The sequence below is a fragment of the Rhinoraja longicauda genome, chromosome 23, assembly GCF_053455715.1.
Source record: "Rhinoraja longicauda isolate Sanriku21f chromosome 23, sRhiLon1.1, whole genome shotgun sequence".
Classification (NCBI taxonomy): domain Eukaryota; kingdom Metazoa; phylum Chordata; class Chondrichthyes; order Rajiformes; family Arhynchobatidae; genus Rhinoraja; species Rhinoraja longicauda.
The window spans coordinates 14,452,910-14,478,831 of record NC_135975.1 but is presented as its reverse complement, the minus strand read 5'-3'; the positions used below and the strand labels follow the sequence as shown (position 1 = coordinate 14,478,831).

The 25,922-nt window shown below is 40.6% G+C and overlaps 1 protein-coding gene across 1 annotated transcript in view; it reads left to right on the top strand.

Annotated features, from left to right (window-relative positions):
• The window catches only part of fam185a (family with sequence similarity 185 member A), a 49,109-nt gene extending 25,628 nt beyond the window's left edge, over positions 1-23,481 (top strand). The window contains exons 5-8 of the mRNA XM_078419712.1: positions 4,614-4,655; positions 7,996-8,091; positions 15,235-15,369; positions 21,288-23,481. Of these exons, the coding sequence (XP_078275838.1) occupies positions 4,614-4,655; positions 7,996-8,091; positions 15,235-15,369; positions 21,288-21,403 (389 nt within the window). The 3' untranslated portion in view covers positions 21,404-23,481. The remainder of the gene's footprint in view (positions 1-4,613; positions 4,656-7,995; positions 8,092-15,234; positions 15,370-21,287) is intronic.
• The last annotated feature ends 2,441 nt before the right edge of the window (positions 23,482-25,922 follow it).

Here is a 25,922-nt window from a genome sequence, read left to right as displayed (position 1 = left end):
TCCTGTTCACTGTCGTCATCTGGATCTCCTGGTTGCAGGCCATTTTATTTATTCCAGTTCCCACACTGACCCTTAAATCTTTGACCACCTTCATTGCCTGGGTGAGGTCAAACACAAACTCGAGCAACATCAACTTGTATCCCGCATGGATAGTCTGCAATCCAACAGCCTGAACGTTAAATTCTCCATTTTCGGGTAACCCGCACCTATTCTGCCCTTTACTCTCTCTGCCTGTTCAGAATAGTTCTCTTACACACCGAAATAACAGAAATCCAAATGAAAGGCGTCAACCCAAAACATCAACAGTCTATTTCCCTCCACAGCTGCAGTCCGACCCATTGATGTCCTCCAGCAGCTCTCCTTTAATTTTTGCTCCAGATTTCAGCATCTGCAGACTCTTGCATGTTTATATTAGAGTTGTTTCGTTGTGGACTGGGAGAGAACTTAATTTTTGTAGGTAGGTAAAAAAATTATACAGCATAATTTTAGCCTCTAATGCAATAATACCGATGGTATTGGAGGCAAGGTTCTAGCAAGGATAGAAGATTGGCTGACTGACAGAAGGCAAAGTGTGGGAATAAAGGGGGCTTTTTCTGATTGGCTGCTGGTAACTAGTGTTGGGTCTGCTTCCTTTCGTGTTGTCTGTTCATGATCTGGATGAGTGAATTGATGGCTATGTGGCCAGGTTTGCACACAACATGAAGATTGGTGATGGGGCAGTTAGCGTTGAGGAAGCTGGGAGGCTGTAGAAGGACTTGGGGAGGTTGGAAGAGTGGGCAAAGAAGTGGCAAATGGAATACGGTGTAGCAATATGTACAGTCATGCACTTTGGGAGAAGGAGTAAAAGCATAGATTACTTTCTAAACAGGGAGAGGATTCAGAAGTTGGAGGGTAAAGGGATTTGGGAGTGCTGGTGCAGGATTCCCAAAAGGTTAATTTGCAGGTGGTAAAGAAGGCAAATGCACGGTTAACATTCATTTTGAGGAAACTAGAATATAAGAGCACGAATGTAATGCAGAAGCTTTATCAGTTACTGGTGAAACCACATTTGGAATATTGTGAGCAGTTTTGGGTTCATATCCGAGGAAGGATGTACAGGCTTCAGAGAGGGTACAGAGGAGGTTTACAAGAATGATCCCGCGGATGATTGATTTAACGTATGAGGAGCGTTTGAAGGCTCTGAGCTTGTACTCTCTGGAGCTTAGGATGAGGGGGAATCGCATTGAAACCTACCAGATAAGAACGGCCTAGACAGAGTGGATGTGGAAAGTACATTTCGAGTAATGGGAGAGTAGAACCAGAGAGCACAACCTCAGAATAATAGGATGTATCTTTAAAATGGAGATGAGAAGGAATTTCTTTAACCAGAGGGTGATGAATCTGTGGAATTCATTACTACAGGCGACTGTGGAGGTCAAATCATTGGGTATTTTTAAGGCAGAGATTGGCAAGTTCTTGATAAGTAAGTGCTTTAAAGGTGACGAGAAGAAGGCAGGTGAATGGGGTTGAGAGGGAAAATAGATCAGCCATGGTTGAATGGCAGAGTAGACTCGATGGGCTGAATGGCCTAACTCTGCTCTGATGTTATGGAAATATGGATTTTTATAAGGGGCAGACAACTTTAGATTTAAAACAGTGCTTTCTGTTAATTTATTGGCAACCCTATTAATTTCCTATTTTGAAATCATCCATGCAGCAATCATAGCTGGGTGATATCCAGTTCTTATCCCCTCCTGCACTTCCTCGTTCTGCTTATAACCAATCTCCATCCCCACCAGATCTCCTATTCCCCACACCCTCTGCTACCCCATTTCCATCTACCAAACATCTTTCCCACTTATGTCACTCCCCTTTATTTCTTATCTGCGCTCACCATCTGCAGACTTTTGCCTTGTCCACTTATTACCTCCAGTTTTTGTGACTATCTCCTCCCTAGCATCACTCATCTGCAATTCACCTCTCTTTACCTGGATCCATCTATCAATTGCCAGCTGCCATCTCACACCTTTGCCTCACCTATTTCTACCAGCTGCCTCCCTTCCTGTCTAAGAAAAGGGTCCCAATCCAAAATGTTATCTGTCCAATTCCCCCCACAGATGCTGCCTGACCCACTGAGTTCCTCCAACAGTTTGTTTTTACTCAGAATTCCTGCATCTATGATTTCTTGTGATTTCCCTCACAACTGCAAATGACTAAAATGAAGAATTTACCAACATTTCATCCTGGTTAGAATTAACTTTGGATACCAGTTATGACTAACATCACACGTACAACAAATCTTGTTAGAATTCAAATTAAACCACCATCTGACTTTGGATAAGCTTTTGGCAGAAGTGCCTATTTAAAAGTTAAAACAATAGAATGTACTTTACCCACTAAGTTATTTTCAAAATTTATAAAGTTTTTAACAAGTTAGCAACAAGATATAATTAGCTGTCAGATTGATCCTGGATTATAGGAAATGATTGAGATTAGAGATCCTGGAAGACATTTATAGAGATTCCTGTTTATTGTGTGGGTGAAAGTTGAGATTTGACCCAAACATTCTCCTATTTATTGTGTTAATCTGTTGAAATGTTTTAGTCACTCGAAAGGGCAAAGTTTCAAATTGATACTCCTTATGTGCTACACAATTGATGCAACATGATTTGAAATTGTACTTGTGAAATTGAAAGCCTCTCTGACATATTAATAGATACCTGCAGTGTGCCACATTAATTTATGACTGCAAGATATGAAATTGGACAGTGATTTCATACTAAAAATCTAAATGTTGGATGGGAGAGAATCATTCAGGACAATTGAGGACAATTCAGTACGATCAAGAATGTAGTAATGAAAATACAGTAGTGAGGTCATCCTGAAATTAGTATTAGCTTGTCTTGAATAACTGGTAATCTTATTTTGCAAAATCAATGCAAGATAAAATATTAAGGTTAGTTATTTTGTATTGTTCCAAGTTTATTAGTATTAAAACAGAATTAAAACAGAAAATGTTAGGAATTGCTCAGCAGGTCATGTATCATCAATCTAAAATGTCGTTAGTCCAATGTTTTTTGTTCATAGTTTTAAATCTCCAACGACTGCCTTTTGGGTTTTTTTTGCAACTAATGCATCCGTTTAAGGGGAAAAAGTGACTTTCTCCAGATGATCATTCCAGAATCTTTTTTTTTAAATGGTAATTTAGACTGGAGAAAGTATTCTGTACTTTATCAAACCGTTACAGTGATCCCAATTAACTTAATTCTGAATCCAATGAGACACACTGTGGCTGAGTAATATTACAGAAACAATTCATTCCAATTCATGCTTGAAGCTGAGGAAATTTTTGAGCATAACATTTAACATTATTCTCCCACATTGTAGTGTACTTTGTGCCATTGTGAACTTTCACAAAGACACAACCAGACAAATATTAAAGCACAGAGTTGCATTGAGGTGCAAAAAATGGAACATTTTTAAAAAAAAATCTCCCTCGTTTGTTTGTACTTGTGACTCATGACAATGATCCATATCTCCTGGAGATTATTGAAAATTCTGTTGAAGGGTCTTTGCATTGAAATGTTAACTCTGCTTCTCTTCTCACAGATGCTGCCTGAACTGCTGAGTCTTTACAGCATTTTCAGATTTGTTACCTCAGCGGATTCATGTTAAGATAGAATCGTTGATTTTAAATCTAAAATAATCTAGCGACTCTCTTAAAATGGATTGATGTAGAATATTTGCATGTAGTCAGTTGTAATGTTGAACTGGTATGGATGTTGTTAAGGATTTAAAGTCAAAATGGCAAATGTTTTAATTTGCAAACTTAAAAAAACAAATTTGACTTTTCAACTGACAGTTTTATACTATTTCCAGGACCAAATTTTCATCTTTATGCATCATGTGTTCTCCAGATGAAATATAATATTAAGTGTCTATCTTTTTGTGGCCTTTGTGGCCAGCTAAATAAATGTTTTTCGGAAAAAGTAATATTGCTTCTGAAATTTAAATTGGAAATTGTAAAGTTAAATTTGCCAGATTTTATCTTGTTGATTTAACATGCAAGTTGGATATACAAAGCTTCCCGTAATTGAAAAGCAGATGCTGGAAATCTTAAATAAAAATAAAAAATGCTAGAAATACTCAGCAGATGAGACAGCATCTGTGGAGAAAGATACAGAGTTAATGTTTCAGATTGATTACCTTTCATTCTAACTATTTAATAGAGCATTTAAAAAAAGCTATCAACCGAAAAAGGTTGCTTATATCTGCTATTTTGTATTTCTGCAACAAAAAAAACAGAATCTTTACAATATTACATTTCTGTTGACTGTTTCAGAATATTCAATATTACACCCTTAACATCCCTTTTTGTGGAAATAGTTTTTATTTAAAGTAGCCTATGGGAATATTTTCCCAACATGGGCCAAATTTTGTAAATTAATTGCCAGTAATTTGATCATTATAATCTAACAAATATGTGGTCTTTAATTACCTAGACATGGGCAAGTGAAACTGGCAACAAGAAATCCCATGTTCTCACAAATTACCAGCTTTGCAAAAAGAATTTTGAGCACGTTTATGACTTTTTTGTTCAAAGATATTATAAATTATTTTTTCTTTGTGTGCAGGTAGTGTTACTATTGAGACGGAAGCAGGTGCTGTTACAATAGGTAAGGAAATTCGAGTTCATTTGATCACACATATTCCAGTTTTCTAACTGCTCATAATAATTCCACCATCATTTAAATAATGGCTATATCCAGGAAAACATTTATTCTATTGATACACTTTCGGAGACATCAATACTTCCTTTAAGTACGGCTGTTATGAGGCGGGAGGCAGCTAGATATCCCACTGCTGCTGAACATGTGCGAAGGTGCTACCATTTGGAAATGTGCTACCATTTTTTTGTATAGAAAATTGCATTATGTGTTGGAATTTTTATGCCACCATTTTCATGATGTCATAATAAAGTCAAGCAATATACTTGTATTCACTTTTAGTGTTCCTGATTGATCTTCATTGATTCTACTACATCCATCAGCCTGTGAATGGATTAGATTTCCAGAATGCTGTGAACTTACAGTGGGTTTAAAAAAATTGTTTTGCAGTGTTATCTGAAGGGTTGCGAAACAGACATCAGTGTGTTTGGGTGAAGCCGATGCATTTGTTTGAAACCATACTAGCAATTTTTACAACAATAATATTTGAAGAATGTTGTTCAGATTACATGCAATACCAGACATTAATTAACCTGAGGTTGCTTCTAAAGCCAGTGTGATAAATGTCTCTGGACTTGGGTGGGGTAAGGAATTTTAGAATGTTAACCTCGTCAGAATGAAGGAAAAGTAATAATTGCCAAAGAAATAGATACAGTAATAGAGCAGACATGTTACTGGAGAAGACAGCAAAGTTGAATTGAGTCAAGTTGTATGGGATTCCACGAAAGAGTACTTGGATAATTGCTTCCATGTATAGTCCTGCATCATTCACCCAACATCAAATCCATCACTTGGTATTCCTACCTAATACTGAAGTTACACGCTGCACCTCACACATTTATCACTGCGGTGAGCCTCATGTGTGTCTTGCAGCTTTGACCTAGCTATTCCATTCTGGCAAGTATTTCACTCAAACACATTGCAATTCATTCACCATCAGAAGTCTCGCTCTTGTAGCTGCTCTAAAAGTTCAGACTGCATGCATGGTCATCTTGTGGTGTGCACACTCGAACTGATTCCATTTATTCCTGGATTAATGTATTCAAATTAATTTGAGAACCATCATAGGTCTCTTGTGATCTGTCCTCTTCTAGCATTATGCAGTAGCACCCATTGTGCAGTAGCACCCAGCATCCAGCAATGGATCCATGAAGCACAGGTTGGTGTATATTCTCAGAACCATAAATCTGCTGCTCTGTTGTGTGATTATGCCACTCCACACTTGGTGTGGCCTGTCAGCAGCAAGATCAATCTGCTGCACTCTCATCAAAAAGGTGCATTTGAAGGCTGCGTATTTGTTGGGTGAAAGAGCTCGATCTTCCAAGAAGGCCCATAACTTTTATGAAATTCAGTAGTTGAACTGCTGGATATAATTTTGTGCAAGTTCTATGACCTTCTGCACATCTACTGTGATCAATTGAAACTTGAGTTATTTTGTTCACTAGTTTATTCAATCTTCATAAGAAACCATCTGGATAAAGTTCTAGGATGACTTGATTGGAGAATAAATTGTGATTTTTTTTATAATGCATTTGTAGTAATACATATAGCAAAATGTAATTGCATTTGATCTGTAATATCTAGGTTACACGTCAGATTTGAGCATTTTCTTCTCAATCTATTTTAATCTACTACTATCTGACTCAATCAATATGAGACCCTTGTGCCAGATATATAACCAATCATAGCAAAATTTCCCTTTTGATTCAAATAATCAATATCAAATCCCTTCAAAGGTCATTTATACTCAACAGATCCTAATTAATAACGTTTCTTCTATTGATCATTTGCGCTCGCAGACCAATTACACCTCCCAGCGTTTCTGCTGAAATTGCTTGATTTAGAAGTGTCTGGCCCTTTCTGCTGCTAAAACAGCATAATAACATCTTTCTAGCTCAATTACAGAGGCCAGGTCTGTTTTGTTTAATTAGACAGGATATTTGTTCAATGTCCCAAGTGCCATAAAAGTATAATTCTCTACAAGAGGATGGGGATAAACAAGAAAACTTTTTTTTTAAGAATGCTGGAGCCTTGAGCAGAAACAAGCTACTGGAGGAACACAACAGATCAGGCAGCATCCATGGAGGAATAAACAGATGCCGTTTGAGGCGGGGATTCTTCTTCAGACCTGAAGTCTGAAGAAGGGTCCTGCCCCGAAATGTCATCTGTCCATTACCCTGCATGTTTGCTGCTTGACCCACTGAGGTCCTCAAGCAGATTGTCCTTTGTTCGAGAGAAAGTTTTCAGTTTTTGAAGTTTTCAGCTTTGTAGCTGAATTATTTCTTCGTGGCCAGGCTGTGCGGGAAAACAGCTGGGCTGCTTCCTCCCTTCCTCATGCTTTTTATCTGATTATTGTATGGTTGGCAGCAACATATGATTCGCGGCCTATGTTTGCACATCAATGGAGTGAAATTCCTTTGAGACTATAGTTGTGGTGCAGAAGGTGGCATATTTTATTGAAACACAAGTATCTTGAGCATTGATCTCTGTTAAGATTCAATTCAGAAAATTGCTCCTTGAATATGTTGAGCTGAAATGCCCCTCGAAGAGGAGCTTGGCATCTTATATTTCTCCTCCTTGCTCTGCTCATTCTCACAGTAACATTGTTTTTCTACCAATGCAACCATGTCTAGAAACAACTAGATTATATAGTTCCATGAAGTTATTGAAAATGCAGTAGCATCTGTCATGTCAGTCTTTACACACTTTTACCGTTTGAACCATCTGTGGAATGCAGTAAATGCTTATAGATTAATATCAGTAGCTGGAGGAAATCAATAATTAATGTAAGTAAATGGAGCCCGCATTTTAGATGCCCTTGGGAAGGGCGGTCCTTTCTGTTGCTTCTGTGTGTTTGAGAATGCAAAGTTAAGATTCAAAATAGCAAATAGTTTCTTTAATTTCAGGGAGTTCTAGCTGCACGAAAGTTATACAAGTACTGTAACAGATTCCCACCCCCATATTTGCTGCCTTACTGTCTTCCGTTGTTGTGCACTATAAAACATCTGCAAACAAGACTTTTTTCATAGCCCTCAGCTGACTTAGCATGATGTGTTTTGCAGGGTCCAATCTGTCATTGTGTGGATTTCCACCTCTTCTTTTTTGCACTTCCCCTCTCCTGGGACAATGTACTCCAAATGCATTCAAAAACTCCAGCTGGCATTCCACTTGTGCTAAAGGAACCTGAGTATTAGAATAACCTCATAAAGCACTATTTTTCAGGATGTTATTGATCCAAAGAGCTTACAAATGAAATGGCAACACTGAAGTATCAAATGTTTACCCATAGATTCCTCTGACGGCAACCTAAACGCTACCACACAACAAGGTGATTTGGATGTTTACGTCAGCCAACTGGGAATTGTGAATCTGCTAACTCAAGAAGGTGAGATGACGCAACAATGTTAAAACTACACCTTTAATTTGATAGCCTATTTAGAATCTGGCTCATAATTTTCCTTTGGTCATAAACAGCCTGCCAGATGTGTTTATTGGCAAGTGAACAATCCAACTAGATAACTGAATTTACTTAATTTGGTGACTATTATATCTAAATTCTGAATGTTCTGTAATTGGGAGAAAGAGTGGGCAGAGTATTGTGAGTGTTTGATTTTGTTTGATGGGCAATAAATGCTGACCCAGCTAGTCATATATATTAATAAAATCCATCTGGGCACTTTCTTCTACTGTAAAGAATACAATAAAACCATGAAAGTGCAAGAAACTGCTGATGGTGGAATCATGAGCAAAACGCAAAGTTCTGGAGAACTCAAGAGTCAGAGCATCTCTGGAGGGAATGCACAGATGATGTTTTGGGTCAGGAGCCTTCCTCACACACTCCTTCAAACAGTAGAAGCATGTTTACCTAGTAAGTGCCAAGCTGGACAAATGCCCATTCAGCAAGTATACTGATTAACTCAAGATAATCCTGACTGCACTCTCAGAGTTGTCCCTCTGTTTCCTTGGCAACTCCCATTACTGCTGAAGTGCCTGTTAATAGAGTGTGTCACATGGTAAAGTGGGTAATCGAGCTATACTACAATATTTAAAAATGTTTCTTTTTTTGTTAATCATCAAAGATGAACTCTATTTCCATTAGATCAAATTAGTTCCAGTGGATTTGAAACCTTACTCCCTAGAATGATGATCAGAAATTTAAACCTGCCATTAAATACTAAACCCAATGGAGTTTCCCCTTGGTCATAAACTCTTTGCAGGAAATGGTCATTGGCAAGTAAGTAATTTGAAGTGGGTCAAGGTGATTTTTCTTGTGTGCTAAAATTCTCCACAAAAGTAATTTCCAAGTGAAAAGCCAACAATACTCGCATCTTAAATGTATCATCTGTTGTATACTATTCCTCCAATCCATTCAAACCTGGTGAAGAAATGGAAAAGATGCTCTGAAGAAGAATTCCTGATTAAAAAAATAAAAAATTATTCATGTTATTGGCATGCAGATGCAAGCATGCACTGGCAAGGCTGTATTTATTGCACATCTCTAATTGTCCTTGGGAAGGTAATGGCAGACTACCTTGTAGGACTGTGGCACTGCATTAATGTAGCAGTTGGGGTACATGAATGATTTGCTAGACCTTTTCAGGGGTAGTGCTGTAGGTCTGGAGGTAAGCCAGACCAGATTGGGAAGCAGCATTGCTGGATCATATGACAGGGAATGTACCTATCAAGTGTAGAGAATGTCAGTGGGGGGAGAGCATTTTGGAGATGATGATTCTAACACAGTATATTTCAAAATGGTCATGGAGAAAGAGAAGGAATAAAATAAAGGAATAAAGATCTTAAATTAGGGGGAGACAAATTTAATCAAAATCAGAGCAAATGGAGGCTGGCAGCATCTCATAAGTAAGTCCACATCTGCGCAGTGGGATGATTTCAAAGGAGAAATAGAGTTTAGGGTCAACATCTTCCTGTACAAATGAAAGCCAAAGGTAACTCGTTCAGGAACCCTAGATATCAAGATATTCAGGGATGGATAAAGAGAAAAAAGGAGGCTTGTAGCCGGTATGGACCGTCAAGAATTTAAACAGTGTAGGTAGGTGCTTAAACAGGAATGTCGGAGGTAATAAGGGGTCAAGGAGCATCACTAATGAACAGGATTAAAGTGAATCTGAAGGATTTTTACAAGGGCAAAAGAGTCACCAGGGAAAGAGTAGGGCCGAGTAAAGGCAACAGGGGCAATTTGAATGTATAGATGGGGTCCTAAATGAATACTTTTGATTGTAATTGACAAAAGTAATGAGCTTTGCAGTTGGAAGATTTGGCGAAGGGGCAGGTGAAATTCTAGTGCAAGCCTTCATAAATACAGAGGAGATGGAAGGCTGAAAGATGGATACATTCCAGGGCTGGATGAAATTTATTCCAGGTTGCTTTGGAAGGTAAAAAATGAGATTGCGGGGTGTTTAGTGAAATAGCCATCTCATCTATGCTTGGTCTTGCTGATTTAAAGGAGGCCAGAGAACAGATGATTCAGTAAATGAAGTTTGTGGAGGTGCATATGAACTTTTTCTCACCTGGAAGGGCTGTTGGAGAACTGGATGGATGTGAGGAAGGAGGTGTAGTGGGAAATGTTGCGTCTCCTGCAGTTACAGTCGAAAATTGCAAGGGAGTGATTAGTGTGGGAAGAGATGAGTGAACCAAGGAGTTATGGAGTGATTGGTCTCTGTGGAAAGTGGAAAAGGGGGGGGGGAGGGAATGGGAACATGTGACTGGTGATAGGATCACGTTGATGGTTGCGAAAATGTCGGGGAATGGTGTGTTGGATGCCGAGGCTGGGGTGAAAAGTGAGGACCAGGGGAACTATATTATTCCGCCTGTGGGGAGGGCAATTGAGAGCAGAATTGCGGGAGATGGGTGAGGGATCCATCCACAACAGCAGGGAGGAAACCACAATTTCTGAAGAAAGATGAGATATTGGATGTCCTAGAGTTGAGATGGTGTCCTTGCAAGAGGCAGGGTGAGAGGAGGTATATGCCAGAATCTGTGGGTTTGAAGTAGATGTCTGTTGATCATCTGTCCCGTGATGGAGACAGATCAAGAGAGAAGTGTCCGAGATAGTCCAAGTGATTTTGAGGGCATGGCAGAAGTTGGTCGTAAAGGTGACAAAATCAGGTAGCCCCGGATTAGCGGAGAAAGCATCTATATGAGGTGCTCAAGAAGGTAGCATCTATCATCAAGAATGCCCATCATCTGGATAAGGTGGTTAAGAAGGCATGTGAGATACTAGCTTCCATTTGGGGCATTTAATACAGGGAGATTATGCTCCAACGATAACAAAACGTGGGTCTGACCTCACTTGGAGTACTACATGCTGTTCTGGTTACCACATTAAAGGAATCATGTGATAGTGTGGGGAATGGTGCAAAGGAGATTCATCAGGATGTTGCCTGGGATGGATCACTTCAATTATGAGAGTCTGGAGATGTTCATGGAGTGGAAGGGTGGTAAGTGGGATATGAGGGTCAAAGGCTAGATTTTAAATTGAAGGCACTGTGTTCCCTCTCCCCCATGTTCCCATCTGCTCACCATCCCTCCTTTTATTTGATTCTATAACCTTCCTTTCTTATTAGATTTTGACAATGTGCAGCCTTTTGTCTTCATTTATTCCATCCCCCATCTGACTAGCTACTAGCTTTAAAAAAAAATGTAGTACTTTTAAATTGAACTTAAAGTATGTTACCGTCAGGGCAGGAATTGAACGTACCTCTGGGGTTAGTCTGGATTTCTGTGTTCCTGGTCTGTTAATTCAATCACTCTTGATGTGCAAAGGCTATGGAAAGATTAATGTCCCTCCAGATATTACATGGAGACAATATTGCTGAACAACACCTGGGTTCGTGTTTCCTATGTCGCTGATTGCAACCTAAGAGTCAAATCTGCTTGATCTACTAAGGCCAATAATTCACCACTACTTATAAGTAAAGGATAGAAAAATTCTTTAGATGTTACAATTTAGATTCTTTGCTAATTGCTTTTAAAGCATAATCCAAAGATATTTGAACTTGTTTGTAGTAGTATAATATTAAAAGTGACAGCATAGAATAAAACTAGCTAGCTCTACTGAAAGAAAGCACATTAATGGGACAAAGGCATTTTACACAATTGGAAGATTGGGTTTGCACTCCAGTTTTAGTTGGTGAGATTCCTCTCAAGACCACCGCTGTAACCCAGTAACCCAGTAATCAGTCCAGCGAATCTGTGTTGTGTTGCTTCTATGACAAATACACCGATCAGCCACTACTGACCAGGAGCACCCCACAAGCCTTGCCGTCTCAGAGATGCTCTGACCCAGTCGTCTGGCCCTTGTCAAAGTCACTCAGGTCTTTACTCCTGCCCATTTCTCCTGCATCCAACACATCAACTTCAAGACCTGACTGTTCACATTCATATCATATCATATCATATATATACAGCCGGAAACAGGCCTTTTCGGCCCTCCAAGTCCATGCCGCCCAGCGATCCCCGTACATTAACACTATCCTACACCCACTAGGGACAATTTTTACATTTACCCAGCCAATTAACCTACATACCTGTACGTCTTTGCTGCCTAATATATCCCACCCCTTGACAGGTGCCATTGTAACAAGATAATCAATGTTATTCACTTTCCCTGTCAGTGGTCATAAAGTTTTGGCTGATCGGTGTATATGTTAATTTTCTTGAGTCCATGTTGTTGAGTCTGTTTAATTTTATTTTCTGATACATCTTTATCAAAGGTTTAAACCGTATCTTGACAACTGAAGAAAGGCCTTGATCATATTCTAACGTTCCCTATTTTCATTCTTTTCATGAAAAGTTTTATTTAATTTGCCAGTTGTGTGAAGTATACCATAAGATCATCATTGATGCAAGCATTATTTATTCAGCCACCTCTTCAGAGCTCTAGGAAGGCAAGCTGTTATGTCTAGGATGCACAGTAAGCTGCAGCTGCTGGAATCTTGAGCAGTAAACAGGCAGTTTGAGGTGGATCAGGCAACATCTGTAGAGGGAATGTACAGTCCAGGGGATTTGTTAGTCCCCTCGATATATCTGCTTTCTTTCTACCAACTGAGCAAGAACTTAACACCTCGCATAATTTCAATATTGTGTGGTCTTGGAATCGTTCATGTGTGTGCTATTTAATCAGGGCCACAATAAAATAAGCAATATGTGGCCTACATGATTTCCCGGTTGCCAAACACTTTAACTCCCCTTCTCATTCCCAGATTGACCTTTCTGTCCAGGGCCTCCTTGATTGTCCACTGGTCAAACGTACATTGCAGGAACAATATCTCATATTTAGTTTGGGCAGCTTACAACCCAGCAGTATGACTATTTATTTCTCTAACTTTAAGTAAGCCTTGCATCCCTTCTCTCTCCATCTCTCCCCCACCCTAATTGTCACTAGATTTACTGTCGTCCTGTTGAGTTCCTCTGTCTGTTTACTTCTTATAACCTATTCCACATCCAACAATGGCCTATTGTGTGCCCCACATTTCCTAGATTGTCATGTTTTTTGCATTTTTTCCATTCATTTCTCCTAAGTACCGTCTGTATCTCTCGTTCCCCTTTCCCCTGACTCTCAGTCTGAAGAAGGGTCTCGATCCGAAATGTTACCTATTCCTTACCTCCAGGTATGTTGCCTGACCTGCTGAATGACTCCAGCTATTTGTGCCTATCTTAAGCAATATGTTAGTTACCCATTGCTGAGCCTCTAGTTTATTTTAGTTTAGAGATACAGCGCTAAAACGGGCCCTTCGGCCCACCGAGTCCACACCAACCAGCGATCCCTGCATATTAACACTATCCTACACAAACTTTTTTTACATTTACATTTATACAAAGCCAATTAACCTACAAACCTGTACATCTTTGGAGTGTGGGGCGAAACTGAAGATCTCGGAGAAAACCCACGCAGTCATGGGGAGAACCTATAAACTCTGTACAGACAGCACTCGTAGTTGGGATCGAAACCGGGTCTCTGGCACCGAAAGCACTGCAAGGCAGCAACTCTACTGCTGTGCCACCGAACCGACTACTTTGGCATTGCAAGGTCTGAAAGCCACTGAGTGCTGTTATAACAGCAAGGAATGTTTGAGACAGATTTACATTGTTGGAGACCTGTAGCCTTTGAGGATATCAAGGTCCAATCTGTGTTTTTAAAAGAAAATTGAACTCCCATTCCGAATGGGTTTTAAGGCTTCACGATAAACCTGTCAGTTTTGTGTTCTGAGGGGCTGGGAAAGGGGAGGAAATATTTTTAAATTACTAAATAAATATTGCTTACAATTTGGTGGTGAAGTGTAGGTATAAAAAAACCCTCAAAGTGTTCAATATGCAAAGCATGAGCTTATGTGATAGAATGAGACCAGTTCTCCAATTCTGATTTTGGCAGCATGCCTTCTGGCTGTCCAATGTGTTTGAAAATCAGGCAGGCAGACAGGCTCCAATGCACTCCTAATTCCACAAGAGGAAAAAAATGGCGTGTTTTCTTAAGGCAGTATTTCCATCATGTACTGGTCCTGCAGCTGAAGAAGTTGCAATGAGATGTGTCATTCCTGGAAACTGACTTGTTCTCCAACATTAGGGTGCAGCGATTAATTGCATGGATTGGCAATTAAATACATTTGAAAATTGAAAAGCATTTGGGAAATCTAATGTATCTATATACTAAAGCTCTCGTTTGTTTGTTTGTTTGTACCTGAACTACAGCCAAAACGGTACACGATAACGCGACAATTTTAGGCCCACCTTCCTCGCCTTCGTCCCTTTAGTGCTAATAGAAGACGTTTCATTGAAATCGGTGTATATTTTTAAAGTTATTCACATTTTAAAGTTTAAATCTATCTCTGTGGAGGGAGGAGGGTGGGGAGGGAGGGGGAGGAGGGAGGATAAGGGGGGTTGAGGGGGGTTGAGGGAGATGGAGTGGGGGAGGGGGAGGGAAGGAGGAGGGAAGGAGTAGAGGCTATTGCACCAATACAGGAGAGGTTTGGACCCAACTTGGTCTAGTTTACTATAAAAACAAAGTGTTAGAAATTCACCAGAAGTGTGGCAGCTTCTAAGGAGAAAGAAAGAAAGTAGAATGTAAAAATCTCAACATGCACTGAGTATTTCCAACACTCTGATATATCTTATGTTGTTTTAAATTTCCAGTACAGTATTTGGAATATTTTGCCAATGTACACTTAGTTTGTTTATCTACCAGATATTTACTAAGGAATATTTCTGTTGTTCCAATGTTTACTTAAAGCCAGTTCAACCAGACCAGAAACTGGTTCCCTCATTATATCCTCTTTACAGTATATTCTGGAACCTTTCATTGAAAGGAAAAATCTGTAATTGCTGGCAAAATGCCTTCTTTAACTTTTGATAGAGTATTTATGGCTGGAAATACATAAAACTATTCAGGCTTAGTACCACTTCATGGGGACTAGATATAAACTTTTTTTAAGAAAGACATTTATGGAGAGAAAAGTATATAATTATGTATATAATAATTCATGTTTTCCAAAAGTTGCCTTTCTTATCACAGGATCTATCACACTAAAAGTACCCAAAGCCCTAAGAGCTAAACTCCAATTATCAGGGTCTGTGGTAGAAATCAGCCCTGAGCTTCAATTGCAGGACATTAACAGCAAAACAGAACAAGGTCAGCAAACTGTTCAAGGTAAGATCTAATTTCAACACAATTCCTCTAAAGTTGGACAGAAATGAAAAAAATTCCCCCGATACAAAAAAACTTGTTAATTTAGCTTCAGTGGTCATTGTTATCCATTTGAAGACTAGCATAGTCATACTTCATGGAAACAGACCCTTCGGTCCAACTTGTCTACGCAAAGCAAAATGCACATTTACGCTGATCCCATTTCCCCGCTTTTGACCCATATCCCTCGGTCTTTCCTATCCATGTACCTGTCCAAATGTCTTTTAAATATTGTTATTGTACCAACATGTAAAACAAAAACTATCTTAAGATGCAAAAAGGTGTGAAACCGATCTCATACAATTCATGAGAAACGAGTCGTTAATTTTGTCACATTACATTGGTTTTAGAAAAAGAGTAAGTATGCAGTGGTGTATAGCAGTCTTTCTCAGAAATGAAATTGTAATTTATTGTCAGTCTTGCTCAACATTGTAATATATTGTTGGTCCTGTTTGAAAAAATCTTAAGCAATTCAGTTCAAAGTAGTGGGTAGTTGTAATTAGACCTTTTAACCAAATAAGCCAAGCTTGAAAAAAAAGGGGTAAAGGAAGAAATCTTGTTGTTGGTCCTAAAATGATTTTATAATATGTCCAATAACCAATCTTAGACACTATGGCTAAATGTGAATACAATGGCGCAGAACTTCCCAGAGGAATTTTATCTTTAGCAGATCCTCCAGTAAGAACATTCTCAAGAAGCTTCTTGTGGTGTATTATGATAAGAATTGACGAGTGAGACAGGTTAGCATACAACATATGGCTGCTTTACTTCAACACCACCAGAGAGTGTTATCAGGTATCCCACAATGCTTTATACCCGGAACTACGGCAAGGCTCAGCTGCCAAAACACAAATACTCAAAATGGTAAATACACCACATTACCCCCTTTTTAAAATGAAGGTAATCTTAAATAACTGAAATTAGCAAGTGCCTTATTACTAACAATAACCATTCCCAAAATTACTACTATGCAAAGTTACTTGTTATCACTAGAGACCCTCTTGTAGTTTTAACAAGTCTCAGTCCATCTGTGTGTTCATATTAATGAAAACAACTTAAACAACTAAACAGTCCTTCATGCCGAACATTTCCCCTTTTAAAAAAAAAAAAAGAAGCTTAAGGGACATAGCGGTCTGGAGGCTTCCTGACCCTTGATGATCGGCGTGGACTCAGCGGCGCAGCAGCTGCAGCTGTACGGTCCACAGTCCCTGGCTCGCTGCATGATGACATGTCCTCCGGCTGTGCGGGTTGGCTCGGTGCAGAAGTGTCAGTGGTTGAGTTTTCAGTGTCCTGATCCAGTCCATCTCCCATGACTCTGAATCTCAGCTGATCTCCATGTCTCCTGTAGGTGATGTCGGTGTCTCCTCCTTGTACTTTGTAAGACACCGGTCCTGTTTGATCCACTATGACTCCAGGAATCCATTTGCGTCCTCCCCCAGCCGTATTGTATAAATACACTGGGTCATCCACTGAGAAACACCTGTCTGCTGCACGGAGGTCATGGTGAAACTTCTGCTTGTACTGTTTTTTACGAACAGCGGCTGCTGTGTCCGGACGGATGAAATCCAGACGGGTGCGCACGTGTCTGTTCAGAAACAGGTCAGCAGGTGACTGACCAGTAGTGCAGTTTGGTGTGGTGCGATACTGCATCAAAAAGATGGAGACCCTGTCCTCCACATCCATTGCGGTGTGTGTCAGCTTTTTCATTCCACCCTTGAATGACTGAACGTACCGTTCTGCCAGGCCATTCGAGGCAGGGTGACCAGGAGCACTTGTAGAATGAAGGATTCCATTCTGCTGCATGAAGTTTTTAAACTCCTCTGACGTGAACTGCGTTCCATTATCCGTGACAATGTGCTCCGGCAATCCATAAGCTGCGAACAGTCTTCTCAGTCGTGTGATAGTGGCTTGTGATGTGATGCTAGACATTTTAAACACCTCCAACCACTTGGAGTAAGCATCCACCACCAACATGAAAGTGTGTCCCAAAAATGGACCAGCAAAGTCTATGTGTAGTCTTTTCCAGCTCTGGCCAGGAAATTCCCATGGATGCAAAGGCACCTGACGAGGCATCCTTTGCTCCAATTGACATGACTCACATGCTCTGCAAACTTGCTCCACCTCTGCATCAACTTTAGGCCACCATACGTACTTGCGTGTTAGTGCTTTCATTTTCACAATTCCTGGATGGCCAGAATGCAGCTCCTTTAAAACAGTTTTTCTCAACTTTTCAGGAATCACCACTCTGGTGCCCCACAGGACACATCCTCGCTCTATTGAAAGTTCACATCTACGCGTGTGGAAAGCTTTCAGAGTCTCATCCACTTCAGCAGGCCAGCCATCCATGACAAATTTCAGCACCTTTGACAACACGTTGTCTGTGTGTGTTGCACGTGCCACTTGGTCTGCGTTCAGTGGAGCCTGCTCAAGATGTTCAGTTAACAGTGTGTATACGCTGTCAGTGATGGCTGTGGTCCCTGCGTCGTTTGTGTCAGGCAGCGGAACTCTTGAGAGGCCATCTGCATTACCATGTTTCCCTGAGGCACAGTACTCAATGTGATAATCATAGGCAGAGAGAATTATTGCCCATCTTTGGATTCGAGCTGCAGCCATGGTAGGCAGGCTTTTGTGTTCTCCAAACAGTGTTAGCAGGGGTTTGTGATCAGTCACAAGTTTGAATTTCCTCCCCCACAGGTATTGGTGAAACTTCTTTACACCAAAAATGAGCGCCAGTCCCTCTTTCTCAATCTGAGAATATTTCTTCTCAGCAGGGGATAATGTGCGTGATGAGAAGGCGATGGGGCGCTCCTCCCCTGTAGGCATTTTGTGTTGTATGACAGCTCCAATGCCATACGCTGAGGAGTCACAGGCCAGAGTGAGAGGAAGCTTTTGGTCATAGTGCACCAGGATCTTGTCACTTGTGAGCAGCGATTTGCACTTGTCAAAAGCTTTCTGCTCTCGACTTTTCCACTCCCACGACACCTGGTCTTTCAGCAACCTGTACAGGGAAGCAAGCACGGTGCTTTGGTTGGGCATGAACCGTCCATAATAATTCACTAGTCCCAAGAAAGCTCTCAGCTCTTTCACACAGGTGGGGGCTGGTGCATCCTTTATTGCTCTGACTTTCTCCGGTGACGGCTGAATGCCCTGGCTGTTTAACACATGACCCAAGTATTCGATTTGTTTCTTTCCAAACTCACACTTTGCGTCCCTGACTCTCAGTCCGCTCTCCTGCAGTCTCTGTAGCACTTTATGCAGGTTTTGCAGATGCTCTCGTTCAGTTTTTCCTGTGATGAGGAGATCATCCAGATACACCACTACATTCAGATCTTTCATGAGGTTCTCCATGATTCTTTGGAAGATGGAGGGTGCTGCGCTCACACCAAAAGCCAATCTGTTATAAACAAATAAGCCTCGGTGTGTGTTAATGGTCAACAGTTTTTTTGATTCTTCCTCCAGAAGTACCTGCTGGTACGCTGAGGCGAGGTCAATCTTTGAAAACACCTTTCCTCCACTGAGGGTTGCCATCAGCTCCTCTATCCGTGGCAAGGGATAAGTCTCTGTAGTGGCAGCTTGGTTTACAGTGAGTTTGTAATCTCCACACAGACGGATGGTATGGTCCTTTTTTTCAACAGGAACAACGGGTGCTGCCCATTCACTATGTTTGACTGGAGTAATTATGTTGGCCTTTTCCAGTCGGTCCAATTCAGCCTCCACTCGTGCTTTCATGGCAAATGGCAGTGGACGGCTTTTGCAAAACTTTGGGCGGGCCCCTGGTTCCACCAGAATTGTTGCTTTGACATCACGCAGAGTGCCAAGTTCATCTTTAAACACTTCAGCGTGTAACTCTAGTACATCCTGTATTGATGTCAGGTGAGGCATCTCCTTAATATGCTTTATGTCTTCCTGATGAGACTTGTCACTGGCATGTTTAATTTCTTTCCAGTTTAAGGTGAGCTTTTTTAACCAGTTCCTTCCACACAAAGCTGGTCCTGCTCCCTTTACCACAATCATTGGTAGCTGCTCACTCTGACTCTCATATTTGACAGTGGCTTCAAACTGTCCCAACACAGGAATAACCTCCCCTGTGTATGTCTTCAGTGTGACTTCAGCAAGCCCTAGTGGTTGCTTTAAAAAGGTGGTCTGAAACAACTCCTCTGAGATAATGCTCACGGCAGCTCCGGTGTCAATTTCTAGTTTGACTTCTTTGCCATTAACCACAAAACATGCCCGGTATGCTTGTTTACAGTTGTTGCCATTTACTAATGAAAACATTGGCAACACTATTTCCTCTGCCTCCACATACTTTGTGTTTTTATCAGTCTGTCGTTTATATCTGCTCTGTGTCGGTGCCGCCGCCACTTTTCCTCTGCATGCCCTTTTAATATGCCCGGTTTTACCACAGTTGTAACACTTTGCATCTTTAAAGCGACACACCTGTGGGCTGTGATTTTTGCCGTTACATCTATGGCAGTTCCTCCCCGTTTGCTTAACCGTGTGCGCATCCACTTTATGCACTTGGTTCGGACGTACCTCGTGTCCCCGCAGCTGCTGCGTGTCTCTCTCCGCAGTCTCCATGCTGAGGGCGATTTCAAATGCCCGTGCAAAAGTCAGGTTGGACTCCGACAACAGCCGTCGCTGGCTTGCCTCATTACAAATCCCACTGACAAAACGGTCCCGAAGCGTCTCGTTCAACGTCGCTCCAAACTCACAGTTAACTGCACACTGTTTCAGCTCCGCAACGTAACTGGTCACAGATTCATCCGCCCGCTGGTTGCATCGGTTAAAGCGGAATCTCTCCGCAATAAGCAACGGCTTGGGTTCAAAATGAGTCTTTAAAATGTTCACAATGTCATCGTAGGACTTATCTTTTGGCTTCAGCGGCTGCACCAGGTTCCTTAACAGACCATATGTAGATGCTCCCATCACACTTAACAGAGTAGCTACTTGCTTCTCCACTGCAATGTCGTTAGCCTCAAAAAACTGCTCTAAACGTTCCACATACGCCGACCAAGACTCTGTCTTCGGGGCGAACTCCCCTATGGAACCTATGATAGGCATTTTCTGCTTGTTTTATCCTCGTCGCCAACTTTAACTGTGGTGTATTATGATAAGAATTGACGAGTGAGACAGGTTAGCATACAACATATGGCTGCTTTACTTCAACACCACCAGAGAGTGTTATCAGGTATCCCACAATGCTTTATACCCGGAACTACGGCAAGGCTCAGCTGCCAAAACACAAATACTCAAAATGGTAAATACACCACACTTCTCATGACTGTATTGACGTTCCAACCATTACAGAGTCCCCCAATTGTAAATTCCACAATGTTTTGCAAGCCAGCGAAGCCAATGTCTCAAGCATTGCAAACTTTTGAAAACTATTGAAATTAAACATTTTTTCAATGTTAAAGCCACTTAAAGCAGGAAAACAATTATACTAATTTAAATCAGTTGATAAAATAAATAACCTCTCGCCCTAATTGCTGTTCCTTCCCATTGAATTGAAAGGGAGCATTGAAAATGAAGATTTTAGTGAAATTATTACTGAAGATTCAGTCATAGAGAAACAGAGTGGAAACAGGCCCTTCAGCCCAACTTGCCCACTCCGACCAACATGTCCCTACTAGTCCCAGCTGCCTGCGTTTGGCCCATATCCCTCTAAAACTATCCTCTCCATGTACCTGTCGTAACTGTTTCTTAAAAGTTGCAAAGGTAACAAAAGTTCAGATTCCTTCATTTAGACAGGAACAGAATAAATTGACAACATCTTGGTATAATTAATGCAGAAAGGATGAAATGTCAATACAAATGTGATTTGTAATGTAAAGTTGAAAGCTTTACTTAATGACTAAGTAATTTTCCCAATGGAATTTCAGGTTTTCTGAATGGTAAAGGGGAAGGTGCGCATTTAATCGAGGCTCACACAGTGCGTGGAATGCTGAACATAAAAAGTCAAAGTTGGATTGAATCTCTTAAACTGAAGCCATTATAATTTGTTTTAACTTCAGCTTTTGGATTTTTTTTTGCCATTTTTACATTCATGCCAGCTTGCTGTGTGTAATTATTATAGGTTTGCTTGTGCTTTAATTTTTATTCTGTAATGCCTTAACCTGTTTAAAAGCTGTCTATAACTGGATTATTCATTTGCATTTACTTGCATTAGTTTGCATTATTTTCATATTTTAATTTGTATCAGTTAATTTTTATATAAACATGGATTAAAAGGTTAACCCAGCAATATCTAGGAAGTGTAGTAGTAATAATCACTATTAAAAAACACAAAATACTTTCATTTTTGTTACTTTCAAGAACAAGGAAGTACCTAGAGAAATGTTCCCGAAGAACAGCATTTTCCATATTGCAGACAGATAATATTAAACATATTTTGGGAAACTTGTTTAATCATCTGCGAGCGCAATAGACATAATGAGTAATCACTCAAAGGATGTATTTAGAAATCAGGAACTGCAGATGCTGGCTTACAACAAAAGACATACAAAGTGCTGGAGTAATTCAGTGGGTCAGGCTGAGAACATGGATAGGTGATGTTTTGGGTCAGGATCCTTCTGCAGACTGATTGGAGGTCTGCAGAAGGGCCGTGACTCGACGCCATCTATCCACATTCTCCAGGAATACTGCCTGACCTGCTCAGTTACTCCAGCACTTTGTGTCAAAGGATGTATCTTGTGAACCTATAGTGATATCTTGTAAAACTGGAACAATGCAAAAGACACGCTGCAATAAAAAATTCGAGACATTAACTATTTAAAATAAGCTGCATTGAAACTAAGGATACTCACAAGGTGCAAATTGCAGAAAACCGTCAATGCATGTCTGCTTGCAACTTAGAATGAGCTGCATATTTCTGCATGCAGTGATGATGCAGTAATTAACTTGCAGAACAAATAAATCAGACACCTGCGTTCAAATTCTGCTAATCAAGGTAATCTGGAATTTGGGAAGAAAACCAATCGGCCTTGGCAACAAAGATCGGGTGATTGTCATAAAATCCCATCTGGTTCATTAATGATCTTGGGGGAGGGGAGATGGGGGAAGGTGGCGAGTAATCCAGTTGGATACACTGCCACTGCACCATTGAAAGGGAGACAGAATAAAACTGAATGACTCACCCACCTTTCACTTGGATATGAAATTTAGATATAAAGTTAGTTGTAGCCCAGTCAACGTGCCAATTCCAGCTTGCAAACATTGGAAGTCGGTGTCTAAAACCTAAGTGTTGCCCTGCAATCAAGTCAAACAATAGCCTGACTTGGCCATAATCATAAATCAGAATTGTTGACATCTCAATCACAATCCCTGGGTATGTTCTATCCCACTGACAAGAGAGATGTACTGAAGATGGCAGCACGATGATGTGGAAAATGAAGAAGTTCAACCACATTGACTCTTGACTTTCAATCATAGGTCAAGCATGTTGCAAGAAGCCACCTTGCGATTATCATAGATTATCAGTCCTAAAATGCAGGCTCCTCGGAACTAGCACTGAAAGAAGCAAGAGCAGAAAGAACTCAGGGTGGTGAACTTTTATGTCTGTTGCTGAGTGTTGCTTCACAACACCATAGGTGGCTGACTGTGTCTATAGAAGGTAGTGAGTGAACTAATCATGGGATAACTTGTATGTTGTATGTTAAAAGCAGCAATCAGATTAGAGAAATGTTTAGATTGCAAGGCATAGCTTCCTGAAACAAAGATAAAAATTGGATGTTTATAAACCTGGTTAAGGGCAATAAAACTGATGATGAGATGAGAGGAGTCACTTCATGGCACCCATTTACAGAGGAAATGGGGGAATGGTTTTCCAAGCATAGGCAGAAATATCCCAGCTGTCAATCCCAGAGGCAACTCTGACAGCGACAACAAGGATGAAAGACCACAAAGAAAAGTGGATTACTGGTGAATTACTATAAACATGTAAAACCTGTATGTGATCATTGTAACATCAATACTATAAAATGCTGTAAGTGTTTTGAGTCAGTGAAGCCCTTGGAGTGGCTCTCAGTATATATTATCAAGACCTGAATAAACCCAACATGTTTGAGAAACCCACCACTGCTGTATGAAATGTTCTTTGTGTTTTGTCCCCATTCTGAGCTGTAATTGGGAGGGCAACTTCCACGTGGAAGTCAGATTCCGGGTGAAGGTCAAAATCACAATCTCCAACAATTGGCACTGTGAACAGGGTAAATCCATCAACAGTATGGCTCCTAATCTATGTTTCACTTTGCTTACAGTTAGAGTAGATCCCACATTGTTATCTGTCAACTGTAAGTTGTACTAAAACAACAAATCAGAGGAAAAAGAAGGCATTGTGACTTTGCTTGGGAAGATCAATGTAAGGCGCCAGCTGCCAATGTGGAGACGCAAGAAGTCAGGGAAGCTGGCTGGAGTTTTTGCAGACATCTTCAACTTCTTATTACTAAGGTCCGAGGTTCCAACATGCTGTAAAAAGAAATCAGTAAAACTGGTGCACGAGAAGTGTAAGGTGACAATAATTACTGACCGGTGCCACTTGCGGCCGTGGTGATGAAGTGCTTTGAGAGGTTAGTTATGACACATATCAACTTGTCCTAATGATGACCTGGAGCCACTGCAATTTGGCTACCACCATAATAGATCAGCAGGGGAGACGACCTTGCTGATTCTCCAGTCGGCACTGCATTACTTGGATAATAAAAACGTGTACATGAGAATATTTTTCTTTGACAGTTCAGTGTTCAACTCCGTCATCGCCTCTAAATTTATCAAAACTTAGAGAACTGGGTCCCTCTTCTTCCTCGACTTCCTCACCAGCCGACCCCAACTACAACTAATTTGCAACATTTTCTCCTCAATAATCATCAACGCAGGGGTTGTATGCTTGAAGCTGCATGCTCAGTCCCCTGCTCTACTATATATACTTGACTGTAGCAAGACATAACTCCATTGCCATCTTTTAAATTTGCTGACGATACCATAGTTGTTGGCTGGATATTGGGTAATAATGAGTCTGGGTAGCGGAGTGAGATCAATAATCTAAATGATTGGTGCCAGAACACTTTTGCTCTCAACGTTAGTAAGACTAAATAATGGATTGTTGACTTCAGGAGGGGAAATCCGAGTATTCACGATCATTGATAGGATGGTGGTGGAGAGAGGCAACAGCTTCAAGTTCCTGGGCGTACATATCTTTGCAGATCTGGGCCCAGCACTTGAATGTAATTACAAAGAATATTCATCAACACCTCTACTTCCTGAGACGATGGTATGGTAGAGAGCATAATGACTGGTTGCATCACGCCCTGGTTCAGGAACGAAAGCTCAGGAATGAAGATTATAATAAAGTTTTGGACACAGTCCAGTCCATCACAGGTACCTTCCTCCCTCAATCGAAAGGATCTATCTATCGGAGGTGCTGCCTCATAAAGGCAGCCAATATCATCAAAGATCTACATCACTTGAATGGACTGTGTATTTATCACAGTTTATGGACAGCAAGGCCTGTGAAATAGGAATAGTCTCAGGTGGTTGAGAATAGCCATCTGTCATGCTAATCTGACTTTTCAGGAGATGGATGAAGTAGTGTATGATTCAAAAGGATAATAATCACGGGGAAACAATGGATGTTGAGACAAATAATGAAAGCCTGGGAGAAAGGGGCATTAAAGAAACAGAAGGCTTAGGTGTCGGGAGCAGTGTGGAGAAATGAGGGTACAGCGAAGGAACAGAAACGAGAGAATATCTTAATTGTGGAAAACCAGGTCACTTTGCTCAGGAATGCAGGTCACCTTGACAGTAATCAAGGAACAGAGCAGGATGGCACATAATTTTACATTTTATTGGTAAGAGCTTTGGTTCATGTGGGAATGTTTAAATGTATATCTTTGTATGAACAATCTCTTCCAGCATTCTTGTGTATGCCTTAAGGACTTGAACAATTTCCTTGAGCTGTATGGGATTGTGTTTTACTATTTATTTGGATTTTGGAGTGAAAATGTTATTGTATTTGAAGTATGTGAATGGTCCGTGAGTTTTAACATATAGCATGAGCTGTGACAACTTGTGAGTTAATTTGAGAGAAATGTGATTGTTTCTATTTGGGATATGAGATCCCAACATTTCAGAAATAAATTGCATTTGAAATTGGTGATTAGTGTATATTTACAAAGAGAATTTGATATTGGAATTTTGGGAACAGAAATGCTCCCATGGCTGGAATACTGGAGAGTATTCTGAGGCGTAGGATATATATGCATTTGGATAGACAGGACTGACTATGGATAGTCAGCCTGGTTTTGTATGTGGGAGATCGTATCTTACAAATCTAACTGAGTTAGAACATAGAAAAAAAACAGGTGCGGAGTAGGCCTTTTGGCCCTTTGAGACAGCACCGCCAGTCAATATGATTTTAGCTGATCATCTAAAATCAGTACCCCATTCCTGCTTTTTCCCCATATCCCTTGATTCCTTTGGCCCTAAGAGCTAAATCTGACTCTTTCTTGAAAACCTTTTTG